The sequence below is a fragment of the Uloborus diversus genome, chromosome 5, assembly GCF_026930045.1.
Source record: "Uloborus diversus isolate 005 chromosome 5, Udiv.v.3.1, whole genome shotgun sequence".
Taxonomy (NCBI): Eukaryota; Metazoa; Arthropoda; class Arachnida; order Araneae; family Uloboridae; genus Uloborus; species Uloborus diversus.
The window spans coordinates 114,560,180-114,574,090 of record NC_072735.1 but is presented as its reverse complement, the minus strand read 5'-3'; the positions used below and the strand labels follow the sequence as shown (position 1 = coordinate 114,574,090).

General features: G+C 36.0%; 1 protein-coding gene across 1 annotated transcript in view; it reads right to left on the bottom strand.

Annotated features, from left to right (window-relative positions):
* LOC129222076 (26S proteasome non-ATPase regulatory subunit 9-like) overlaps positions 1–13,911 on the bottom strand; it is a 39,013-nt gene that overhangs the window by 22,470 nt on the left and 2,632 nt on the right. Inside the window, exon 2 of the mRNA XM_054856507.1 lies at positions 6,531–6,630. Coding sequence (XP_054712482.1) covers positions 6,531–6,630 — 100 coding nt within the window. The remainder of the gene's footprint in view (positions 1–6,530; positions 6,631–13,911) is intronic.

Here is a 13,911-nt window from a genome sequence, read left to right as displayed (position 1 = left end):
TGTTTTCTTTACTTTTTTAAAGGAAAAAAATTGTATATATGAAACTAATAGTTAGAACTGTACTTCATGCGCTCGGAAAATTTTCGGCTTGTCTTTTTTTTTTTTTTTTTTGAGAAAGAAAAGTAAATACTATCGCAAACTGAATAAACTTCAGTTATCTGAACGTTCTGATTAATTGAATCTTTTTACTTAGAGGGGAAGTACCATTTTCCTTACTTTCTAAAAAATTAAGGTAAGTCATAATCATCTAAGTCTAAATTAGACAGTTATTGTCATTATTGAAATCTGAGTAATTCAGTCATCAAAAGTTTTGGAAAAATTTGCTGAAATTTGATAAAAACCGATAAAAACCTTACACAGATTGGTAACATCATAAAAATCCTTAAACTGTAAAAACTGACGAATTTTCGTTACAATTACAAAAAATCAAACAAAAATCTGCAGGTAAGAATGAATTACATGCAGGGCTGGATTTGCCTATAAGATAAACAAGCTATAACTTAGGGCCCTTGCTTTGAAGTGGGCCCCTAACTCCCAAAAAATTGTGATTCATTCCTTAAAAAAATGGAAAGTGCTTGAAAAACTAATTTCATTTTCAAGTATTTGGAAACCTTGAATATTTTTAAATGTGTGGCTAACCCTTAAATTTTAAAATTTCTAACAAATTGTAGGGGGAGGAATGCCAAAATGTGTCAAATTCAGCCATCAAGAGGTAGTACTCTCTTGATACCTATTCTCTGAATCTCATTTCTTTTAAAGTATTAACTTGCATCTCACAAAGCACTTTTAAAGTATAAAACTTTTTAAAAAAAATATTTGTCTATTATTTCCAATTAACCCTTATAAGACATCAAAATGCAGAATTTTATATCCATTTTATATAATTTCCTCCGGGGGAGTAACCCCGGGGCCCCCTAAAATTAGAGATATTCTATATCCCACTTAAAAGGGAGCCCTGCGTCACTCTCTTAATACCAGCTCTTTTAAGGTCAATTCAAAAAGGACAGCATGATTACACACAGTAATGAAAATGACACATAAAAAAGTAAAGAATGGCCTTATGAATCACAGAAAACAGACAGAAACATGGGAGAGGGGGGGGGCAATTAAAAATGTTGCTCCAAAAAAAAAAGTCCTGCCCCCCCAGGAACTCAGTCCTAAATCCGCCTATGGTAATGGATTACGATTATGATTACAAGCTTGACAAATAGGAGATTACAATTACTTTTACAATCCTCTGCCAAAACGTAATTGCAATTACAGCAATGATTAGATTATTTAAAAAATGTAATCGAGTAGAATTATTATGTGCCGATTACGATTTTGATTACGATTACAGACTCATGGGAGAAAAATGCATGCACATATATTATTCACATTGCTGGTTTGCAGTAACTACGTCATAGTTCAAAAATTATGATTTTAGTTTGCTTTCAATTTTCTCTTTTATGAAAGAATCAACACTTTTGGAAGTGTGAACAGGTTCTTTTTTCCTTTTCTTTTTGAAGGCAGTTTTGATGCCACGGCTTCTGTGAATGAAAGTAAAAAAACACCGAAAGGTTATACTGTTTTTCAAAACATTCTCGAAGCGAAAATATATGCTAGTACTCAGGGCAGGATTTAGACTTAATGGGGCCCTAAGATATTTCAGGTATGGGGGCCCCTTTTGAAGTTTGAACAACGTTTCTCTCAGTGGTTTAAGAGATTTTTTAATTTTTTTCCCCTTTACTATATTTGTCTGTTTCCTCTGATACATACAGCAATGCTTTTACTTTTTTGATTGTGTTTTAATGTGTTTTCCTTGATGTCCTTTTTAGATTGACCTTCAGAGAGGGAATAGTATCAAGAGAGTGACCCAGGACTCCCCTTTAAGTGGAGTATAGAATATCCTCAATCGAAGGTTTTCTCCCCCGGAGGAAATTTTGAAAAATAGATAGAAAATTCAAAATTTTAAGCATTATAAGATGTAGTTGGAACTATAAAAATATCAGGACAGTTATTTACTCTTCGCAAATTAAGATAATACACAGTAAAAATTGTTTTTGATTCGACAAATCAATGACAGCAGTTGATAGAAAGAAAGCGCGCAGGAAGAGAAAAAGCAAATGCATTGTTACTTGCTCACATTGGAATTCGGTATGGTACAATTAGTTTTTAATCGCACCTCCAACCCAGAAATGTTGGCAAATTGAACAATGAATCAAATATAAAATGATTAAAACTAAAAAATTCTTTAAAAGAAATGGTGTACAGATTTAGGAAATAGGTAACAAGTGAGTAACATACTGCCCACAAGGGTGCTCATATGCAAAATTTTAAGGGAGGGGGGGCTCAGATATTTTCCCCATGGTTTAGCAGGATATTTTCCCCATAGAAACCGATTTCAGTACAGATTAAAGTTATTAAAATTTAACAATTTTAATAACTTATTCATTAATTGCTGGAGAAGAAATGTTTTTACAGTTTTGCAAAGAAAAAAGTACTAAAAGCATGAAAGTTCTAATTTCAAGGGGGGGGGGCTTGAGCCCCCACTTGCCCCCTATATGGACGCCCTTCACTGCCCATTTGATTCATTCAAAATTTATACACTTGTTAAGCAATAAAATTGGAGCCCACTTTACTTAGGATTTTCAAAGACTTTTCTAATTTTTTTCAAGGACTCTAGAACAATTAAAATTATTTAATGCACTTTATTCGTACTTTCCAGTCTCTGATATTTTAGTACTTGATTGTAAATTTTACAGTCCAGTTCTAACTTAGTAAGAAACATGTATTTTCAAAGAAAAAAGAAACTATTGATTTCTCATGACAAAGTTGCAAGTGGGGGCAGAGAATGAAAAGGAAAAGAGGTAGTGCATTTTATTCCCATGCTAAACAGATTGAGAATATGCAGAAGTAAGATGAAAGCAAGCAATAACAAAAGAATTTCTAACTTATTTTCCCATTTGTGGTTTGTAGCTACTTTTCCAAATTTTCAAGTAATAGAAAATGAAATTTATTTTTTAAAGTACTTTTCTTTTTTTTTCTGGAACAAATCATGCTAATTCCCGGGAATTCGGAGTTCCTAACAAAGCGGGGGCCTTAAGCTATAGCTTGCTTAGCTTTTACATAAATCCAGGCTTGCTAGTACTGTTCATATTGTTCTTTTTCCGAGGCAGTAGCTTCGCTTGTGTGCCTGTCATTGAGTAATGAAAAGGAAAATTGATGACCAATCCTAAAACCCCGGGAGACAGACGTTCTTGCAGGGTCCCTGTCAATGGCACTTAGTATAAACCACTTACGATACATTTTGTTTATGATCCTCATTTTGACAACCGTCAGCAGTGCCCAAAGGCCCTCCTTTTTACATTTGATTGAAGTCTTATCTTCTCCGCTGTCCAGATGCCATCTCATTTATACCATTGTAGAATCTCAGCTAATAAGTTTTCACTAGCAGCAAGTCAAGATTACATGATAAGGCTAAATTATGATTATTGAAATTTAGATTGCGGTTACCATTATGCAAGAAACAGTTGATTAAAATTACAAGAACAAGATTACGAGAGTCTCATTCCCAAATTATGATTACACAAAAATGTAATCGATTATGTAGATTATGGTTACGTAATCGGCGATTACTCCAAGCCTGGTAAGTCGACATAATTGGGCACTATTAAGTTAATTATGTTTTTTAAAGTTAATTAATAGCCATTTTGTGAAGAACTTTTATTTTAAATGAAAATAAACGGGAAATTATAAGGCATTACAGTAAAAGGAAGGTGTAAAGAAAATTATCGACAGATTAGGCTCGTTGCAGTACAAGTTTTATATACATTAATAGAAAAAAGGGCACTAAGAAATTAACACTGCTTCAGCCATCAGTTGACACAAAAATATTAACCTTTAGCCAACGGCGGTACATATGCTGTACCGACAAAAAGTGTTCTCTTCCTACGGCTGTGGTACAACGTCTGTACCAGTCCTTCCCTTCCCCCTCCAGTTACTTCCCGCAGTTGATAATCCTTTCACACACGCCTACGCAGGGAGAAAATGAATGAAACGCACTACACCCCTTTTGGGGGTCTGTCAATCAGAGGCGTTTGGCATAGTTTTGTTCCCAGTGAAGGAATGTGTGGCGAAGTTTCGAAAAAGAGGGGAGAAAGTTAAGCAGAAGTAAAATACTTGAAGGAAAGAAAAATTTTTGATAGCCTTTTTCTGTTTAATAACCCAATAGTAAGGCTTCCTATAATTAATAACAGCATATTTTACTGAGTACAAAACACCTATTTAGTTTAAGCAGTGTAGATATTTAGGGAGCAGAGCGCAAGAAACATCATTCTCCAAAATATTTCTTTTGTTATGGTTTTATAAAAATAATTAAACACTTGAAAAGCATATCTTATTTTGCTAACTTTTCGAAAATGAATATCATGCTGAATAAGAAACAACTTATCAATTTGCGATTTGCCACTTTTCATTTATTTCTTTATTTACATTTTAACTGAAAATTATTTGTAATACCGTTTCAACAAAACATGGAAAACATTCTAAAATCAATAAATTTGAAAGAGAGGTTCAATTAAGAATCTGTGTCGTGAATCTTTTGGTTTGAAAATTGAAAGTTAGACTAAATGCTCATTTTTTTTTTAATTATAAAAAGAGTCACTAGCACAGCCAGAATTATCTTCTAGAGAGGGTTTTCTGTTCAAAACGAGCCTTTTCATATGTAAAAGTTATTGCACTAGGGATGGCAAGAATGTAAAATCAAGGGCTCTGAGGGGTGTTTCCCCCCCCCCCCCTTCGCTACACCTCAAAATCTATCTAATTGATCACTTATTGAGTGAAAAGCATAAAAACTTAATTTTGATATTTTAGAAAATATAAATGTATTTCCTTGATATTTTGTCTATAGCGAATATTATTTCAGTAGAAAGTCAAAAGGACTAAGGATATGCTGAATGAAACAAAATAAGTATGGTACACCAGGGCACGTTTACGAGGATTTTTTTTTCGCTGAATTTTTTAATTTTATGGTTCAACTTAGGAATTCTTAAACGTTATGGCCTTATAAAGCAGTTAATAAAGTATAAATTTGTGCATTCAGTTTTCCCCCTGTTTGTATTTAAGGGGCTTAAAATGTTAATTTTTTAGTCAAAGTCGGTTGCTCCTCTTTCTTCCTTGCGCAAAAAAAAAAAAAAAAAAGAGAGGTTAGGTGAAAAGATTTATAAGAGCACCTGATATATCTTACTCAGTTTTCAATGAGAGTCTAATGTCTGTTTATTTTTTTTTTCTGTTAATTAATTCTTACATTTGGAACTGTTTATGCCAGTAAAAAATGAAAGAAAGAGGTTGGTTTTCTGTTTACTCATGCGTATTTTTTTTTTTTTTTTACTTATCTTCTCTTACTCACAAATAACAACGTACTGGGTAGTGAAAATGTATTATAAAGATAGTACATAAATAGGAAATGTTGAAAAGAGGAAAGACTTGGAATCTAAAACAAATTTGCCCAGATATATTTCTTGTGCTTTGTGAAGGGAGCGGAACTTAATCCTTCAACAATTACTAGAGGTATTTCAACCACAATTAGAAGAAAGAGTGAATGGGGATATCAGGGGATTTGTAGGCTGTCTCTCCATATTATCTCACTCGACAGTGATTGACTTTGAAACGCCAGCTTCATATACAAAAAAGAATGCCTTGCATGCTCTAAAAGATAGATAAGCGCTAACGTTCTTTATGTAAATGAATACGGTGTTCAAGCATATTCCGCTTGCACCTGCTCAGAAAAGCAAACCAAGGAATTGTTCGCTATTATTGTGGATTCTTTCTTGGACACACGTATTAGTGTCATCATTTTTCTGAATAGCCAAGCTGAAAAGCAAATTTGCCTCCCTTGAATCTAAGGTATTCTACATTGTATTTACAATGGCTTTGGTCTCAGTTGAACGCTATTTACCTCCGCATTTTAGCGCATAGATAAGGACATCTGGCATTTATTGAATCCAGTGGTCTACCTCACAAATAGAGTTTGATATTTATTATTTTGTTGTCGTTAGCCTTAGGTTAGATGAGAAGCGTTATTTCAGTGATTTCAATTTTAAAACTGAACCAAATATACTTACAGAAAATCTAAACCTAGAGAACCCCATAAGGAACAAGGAGGGAAAAAAATTATTTTCAAACCATTGAATAAGTGATGACTAGCCAAGTATAGTGTCCCACTATAGTAACCCTGTATTGCGGAGAGCTCAGCGGTCGAAGTGGACATCGCCCCCTTTATGCTGTCCTATTCGGGGGGGGAAGGAACTAAGAAAGCTTTGAGCCGTAGGGAGAGGGAAAAGATAATTGTATAGTTGCCGTAGCCTAAAGGTTAAGCATGCCCATTGTACATATAAGTTTAAAAAATAAATGTAATTTTAAGAAATAAATATCAATTTAAAAGTCTCTGTTTTAAAAGCATACTGCATCCAAATTGCTTGAAAAGATCACATATAATTTTTAAATAATGAAAATTGTTTATGAAATGGTTCAAGAAAATAAGTAGTTACATATAATTTGATGTCTGATATGACGAACTGCATACACATCTACATCACTGCGGGGATATCCTTCACCATCCACAAGAGGCTCAGTCATAGTTACGTTATACTTGGAAAGAAAAAAAAATACAGTCAATTCAAGATAACTCAAACATTACTATAACTTGAAGTTTTTATCAAGTCACGAGCCCTTTGTCTTTAATTCCATGCAAATTATTCTCAATATCTTGAATTTAACTTCCTTTAACTCAAAGTTTTTTCAAAGATGACTCTAAATTTATTTCGAAAGAACGGGAAAAAAAAGAAAGAAAGAAAAACCAAGTGACTGTGAGAGAAAAATTAATTCACCTTCACTTGCAATTCCTGCACGATAGACCTCTAAAGCAAGAAGAGCACCTGTTGAGTCAAGGTGCGAAAGAGCACTTATCAAAAGGTGGGAGCAAACACAGACCTCAACTTTGGAGCTTCAACACCGAATAACTTTCATTTTAATTAACTCAAAAATTTTTGAGTTAAATTATAATACTTTACAGAGACAAGAATTGACATAAATTATGGAAAAAATGCTCTTCAAATGCCCTTAAAAAAATATTTTCTTTGCTAAAAGGCACAATTTTGGACATTCCAAAACATTACACGAGCTCATATACCATTTAAAAAAAAAATTATTTCCATACATTTCAAAAAAAATTAAGGGTATTAATCTCAAACTGAAAAGTCTTTTGATAATATTTTCCACAAATTAAAAAAATTAAAGACAGATTATTTATTTCGTAAACAATTTTAGAAAAAATGGAAGTTGGAAATTTTGATGTATGTCCAAAAATTACGATCTGGACAATGCTATTATTTGAGAACTAAAATATGATTTATATGTTTTAAAGCTATTTTTCGATCCTCAAAATCAATTGTCAATTATTTTAAAGTGTTTTCATATGTTTTTATGCAGTATCTTTGAAGCAAAATCATTTTTCTTAAACATATCATATATGTGAGATGTCCAAATTGCATTACGATCTAGACGCCGATAATTCTGTCCATTTATTCATTATTTTAAATGCTCTTCTGTCTTGTAACATTAATAAAAAAGGCTAATATAATGTTGATTTCTTCAATCCATTGACATTTTGCAGAATTAATACGTTATGCATTGAACATTACATTAATAACAGTAGGAACACAAGTTTTGATCGTAACAAAGGTATTTAAATAAACAAAACGGCACAAAAATCGCCAAGCAAACTCCGATTGGCGACAATTCACAGCATACGATAAGCGAAGGGTAACCAGCGGGGAATTCCGGTTTTCGCCAATAGTGTCAGGTTTGGTGATTTCATCACCTGCGCTGGCAAAATGGTTGGCTTTTTTTTCGGATTCTACAAAACTATAACAAAATTTTATTATTTAAAAGCCAGTATTTAAAGTCATTCAAGTACTTTAACTCCTTTATTTTTCATTGCAGAATTTAAAAATAGATAAAATTTTCATTGGAAAAGTTCAAAAACTGTGAAACTTACATTATGGTGATGTCCAAAATCCGTTACCTACTGGATAACAATGTCCAAAATCTGTTACCTACAGACAGATCATTAAATTTGCTATTTATTAATTTTTATAAATACCTGCTGTCTTTTCATGTTTGTATATGATGTTCTAGGTGTACATACTATGCAATAAAAACAAAATTGATGTCAAATTTCAAAATTTTAAAAATTGCTCAGAATTAACTTTTTTGTTCCCACCTTTTGAGAACTGAACAATAAAGGAGTTACACTTGCGGAAATGAGTTAGCTTGTTTTCTTTTGCTATACTGTACTGTTTACACTTTGACATGTTGCTGGACTACGAATTTGCTTTTAAGCTACCAAGTTGTCAAGTCTTTTATTTAAAGGCTGACCTAAGTTAAGATGCGTTCCTCTTCATTCTTTAGTTCGATCATTTGCTGATAAGTTCCTGAGACAGACTGAGTATTCTTTACTGTTAAAGATGTCTAAAAAAGTACTCTGTCAATGATATCAAAAGAAAAAGAGAGAAACTTATAAAGCAATAAAATCCATGAATCCGAATTTGAAACAAATGAAGATGTGCACCTTTCCTGAAGTAGAATCAGCTCTATTCAAGTGGTTCCGGCAGTATTGAAATCAAACCCATGCTTTTGAATTTTTTCTCTCAATATTTTTGATCAAACAGTGCATACTGTGCTTAAACATTTTAAGTTCCGCAGTTTTGTCTGTTATGTGCACAGATTAATTAAAATAATCGATGGTTTTTAATATTAAAATGCCGAAAACTGAAACTAGCGGTAAGTCGAACTTCCGATAAGTCGAAGTGTTTTGTCGATCCCTTTAGGTTCGAGCTATCACAAATTGACCATACATCTATTTTATATTTAAAAAGATCATGATACAAAAGTAACAATCATAAACAAATAAGACCAAAATATTTAAGTACCAAGATTATATCACTTAGAAATAAGAGCAAAATTTTACACCTTAAGAGAGTGTGATCTAACTGTTTGGTTCCCCTAAAGAGCCAATCAAACTTCAATGTGAGGAGCAGAGACATTCCAGATAGAAAACAAATCATATTTTATTTTAACCTTTTTCAAAGTAAAAGAACTTCAATAAACTACTTAAATACACATACATTTACAGTCCAGAAATTCCGGTGAAAATTGACACTCCAATCCCTCAAAAAGTTTTTATATCTAATTTTAATGAAAGAAGTGCAGAAATAGAGTGGATTTGTCCCCCTGCCGAGAGGGACAGCATACTCCCCTTCTGCATAACATTCATGCGTTTTCACTCTGATGAACTGCCATTTTCAGTAATCTTTTGAAGTTTTGTTTATGACATGTTTACGATCGTGTCGAACTGTTCTCTTCCTCGTGGGTCTGTGGCAGTGGCAGTTTAGTAGTAGCTCTCGTGTGTAGTGGTTGCTGCGTTGCAGCCGGGAGATGCACGGGCCGGGTGTTTGGCCCTTTTTCTTTTTGTAGTTTTTTTTCCTTTTTTAGGCTGCTTATGGCGTCTCCCTCTTGTTTCTGGGACTCCCTCCTCGTCTAGTTTGCTTTTTTGTGCGTGCGTTTTCCTTTTTTTTTTCGGGTGTTGCTCCCGCAAGCGGCGGAGCCCAAGTTGTTGCCGTCTTTGGGTTTGGCGGGCGCTTCCATGCTCAGGTAAGGCAAATTTTTCTTTTTTTCCTTTTGCGTCAGCACCATTTTCCTGCTTACATTCTCATGGCAGGTATTGACGACCCCAATGTTTTTCAAAGTATTTCGGATTACCCGACCACCATTGATGCCATTGCTGGCAACGGTGGTTCTAATTTTTGTATTCTTTTCAAAGTTAAAGACCAGCCCTCAGCCGGTCTCCCCCGTAATAAACCTTTGCTTATTAAAAAAGATTTTGAAGAGTCGCTCATAAACCATAATCTAATTGAATCTATCGATTTTACTCGTACCAATCACATGATAGTGAAAACATACAACGCAGCATGTGCCAAAGAAATTTTGGCAAAAAAATCGATACTAAATATTCCTACAGAAAGTTCACTGTTGAACGACGGAACCACGACTCGATTCCTTCTTCGTAATATCCCTATCGAAGTTAGCCTAAATGAATTAGCCACTGAATTATACGAGCAAGGAGTATACAGCAAGGAACTTCGTAGATTTTCTTACATCAAAGAAGGAGTCAAACACCAAAGCGAGTCGGTTTTAGTAACCATTTACGGCACCAACCTTCCCTCCTCAATCAAATTGTGGTACACGAACTATAACGTGGAACTGTTCATAGATAGACCAAGGGCTTGCACTAAATGTCTTCAGTATAATCACAGCTCCAAAAATTGTAATTCAGAAGCAGTATGCGGCCGCTGTGCTGAACAGCACACTACAGCCTCTTGCGGGAGCAACACCATTAGGTGCGCACTCTGTCAGGGGGATCACTTGGCCTCAGATAAACTTTGCCCTAAGTACATCGAAGAAGCAAATTTTTTAAAATTTAAATGTATCAATTGTTTATCTTTTCCGGAGGCCAGGCGCAGATACCGCAAAGAAAAAAATCATTCATTCGCCCAAGTTGTCAGGATAGAAGGTATCCCTAACTCCCAGGAACAACTAAACCTTAAAGTCGAAAGTATCCTCACCGAGGCTCTAAAGAGGATGGAGGATAAGTTCAACCAAATTGTCGAAATTCAGTCAAAAATCTTCGAACAAGCAATGAACAGTACCCTCTCTAGCATTCAAAATATGGTCACCAATATCTTTTCCAAATTGCCTCTTAGCCCTGAGCGTCCCAGGAAAGTTCCTAACGCTTCTAACCCCACGTCCTCTAATGCTATGGATACCTCTGGCAACTCTCTTCAAGTCAGTCCTCCCAGCTCTTCCCTGCCCAACCAGACCCCCGCCCTTCCTCCCTCCTCTCTTGGTCCTCGGTGACAGTGGGCCTCCCTTTTTGGTCCCTCCCTCTTTTTGGCGCTTTTTCTTCCCTCGGTCCGGTGGGCCTTTTTTTTCTGTTTGTTCTTTGTTGTCGCTGAGGGTGTGTCTTTAGTCCAATGGAACTGCCGTAGTATCTCGAATAAGCGCCCGTACTTTAATCAGTCCCCTTTTTTTGATCACAACATTTACGCTTTTCAAGAGACTTTTCTCAAAAATGACCATTTTTCTTTTTCCAATTCCACCATTTATCGCAAAGATCGAGGAGTGGGCGTGGGTGGCGGCCTTATGACCATCATTCCCAGAACCTTCCCGTCTGCTGAAATTAACCTTAACCGGTTTCATTCCCCTCATACCGAAATTCTTGGCGTCAGCATCTGGAACAATAACAAACAAATTGACATCATCAATATTTATTCTCCCAAAGGCAAAATTCAAACAGATTGGCTTGAGAACTTAAAAAATTCCCTCTCCACGTCCTTCTTTATTCTCGGAGACTTCAACCTTCATCATAATTACTGGGGCAGCTCGTCCAACTCCCCCAACGCTGACTCTCTCGCCAACTTCATTATCAACAACAATATATGCATTATCAACAATAGCTCCCCTACTCATAGGGCCCCCTCCGGCGCCCACTCCCTTATTGATATTTCACTTTGTTCAATAGACCTCTTCCCCCTCTTACAGTTTTACGTCCACCCGGACCTCTTTGACTCAGACCATTACCCCATCATCATTGACCTCTCCCAGATTTTTACCTCCAATATCTCTACAATTCACAAGAAGAATAGCCATATTTGGAATCGCGTAGTAAACCACATCAATAGCAACTTCCAGGACAATTCTGACTTTCAAGAGCTCCATAATCTTTTTATTACTGCACTCAACACCAACAAGAAGACTCACACAGATCAGAAATCTAAATTCCCTCCATGGTGGACCCGAAAATGTAGCTTCCTTCTTGGACAAAAACGAAAGTTCCTCCGAAAAGCAAAAAAAAACGTCTCACGTGACGACTGGCTCAAATATAAAAATTTCTCCGCTAATCTTCGTAAAGAAATTAAAAAAGCTTCTCGCAACTACTGGGACAATATATGCAATAGTCTTGGTTCCAGCAAAAATGCCTATCGCATGATTAAAGCCATCGTCTCTAATAAATCCAAGGGGATCACCGAGTCAAACAACATCATCAATATTGGAACCACCTCTGTCTCCTCCGCCCTGGCTCAAGCCAATGCTTTTTGCTTCCATTATTGTTCCCGCTCGTCTCTTCCTGGCATCCCACTCGACTTTAACTTTAATCATAGCCACCATTTAGATAAAAACTTCACCATTCAAGAACTGAACATTGCTATCAACCATATGAAGAACACCTCCCCTGGCGAAGACGGGATCCCCGCAAAAATCTTCAAACTTATGCCTGACAAAATCAAAAACAACCTCCTAAAGAACCTCAACTCCATGTGGGGCAACGTCACCATCCCCGAAAATTGGAAAACTTCTATCATTATTCCTATAAAGAAGCCTAATAAACCCGCTGCTGACATCTCCTCTTACAGACCTATCGCCTTAGGTTCTGTGTCCGCCAAGTTATTTGAACGTCTCATTCTCCGCCGCATCGTTTCGTGGTCCATCTCCAAAAATCTTTTTCACAGTAATCACCTTGGTTTTCTCCCTTTTCGTGACTGTAACACTGCTTTAACTAAATTCTCAGAAGACATCCAAACAGCCCGCAGAAACAAAAAGTTTATCTTTTGCATCAAACTCGACATTAAGTCTGCTTATGATAGCATCTGGATTGACGGCCTATCATGGAAACTTTTGAAATGCGGCATCAGCGGTAAAACAGCGTGTTGGATCAATAAATTCCTTTCAGCCAGGGTAATCAAAGTTCGGTGGAGAGGAGCCACCTCTTCCTCCCACACCCTTTCTTCTGGGGTTGCCCAAGGATCCGTTCTGGCACCCCTGCTTTTCATGATCTACATGCATGATATCTTCGAAGATATCCCTTTTGGAGCAAAAATTCTTATTTACGCTGACGACATCATCATTTTTTCCCAAGCAGATACTTCAGAGAATGCTAAACTTAAAGTTGAAAAAACCCTCTCCCATATTACCCAGTGGACCCAAAATTGGAGACTTACAATTGCTCCGGAGAAAAGCGTAGCCATGAATTTTTCTAGAAAAAGATATTCTCCCAACTTCCAATTTCATTACAATGGGAAAGCCATTCCCTGGGAAACCAACATGAAATTCCTTGGAGTTATTTTCACTAACAATTTTTTATTCAACAGCCACATAATTAATCTTCAGAAAAAAGCTTTCCAACGCCTTAACTACCTCAAAATCATAGCTAATAATAACAGCGGCACCAATGCTAAGAACCTTGTTATCATCGCAAATAGCCTCATTAGAGGATTAATTGACTACAGTTCTATCGTCTACGACGCTGCTAGCCTTTCCAGCCTCAATAAGATTGAAGTGATCTACAATAGCGCTCTTCGATGGGCTCTCGGCCTCCCTCGTTGGACTCCTCTCCCTATCCTCTACCAGGAAGCTAATGAAAACCGTATCAGCGACAGACGTGCTTCAATGATTATTAAGTATACCCTCCATCATTTCTCCCTTGATTGGATGTCTCCTATTTCAAACAAAACTAAAGAACATAGTATCGATAACCGCTTCAAAAGAGACAATCACCACATCTTTCCCCGCCTCTTCGACTATCTCAGAGACAACAATATTCACTATAACAAAATAATAAAGAAAAGATTTAAAGAAGACCTGATCAACATTAATAATTTTTACATTATCTCAGATGGCCTCCCTTTCCAAGACAAGAATATCAACTCGACTATAGCACGCTCATACTTTTCTGAATATCAAACCAATTTTCTTCAAGGTAAAATCATCCTCAGCACAGATGGATCAAAGAATAATAATTTCACCAGTATCGCT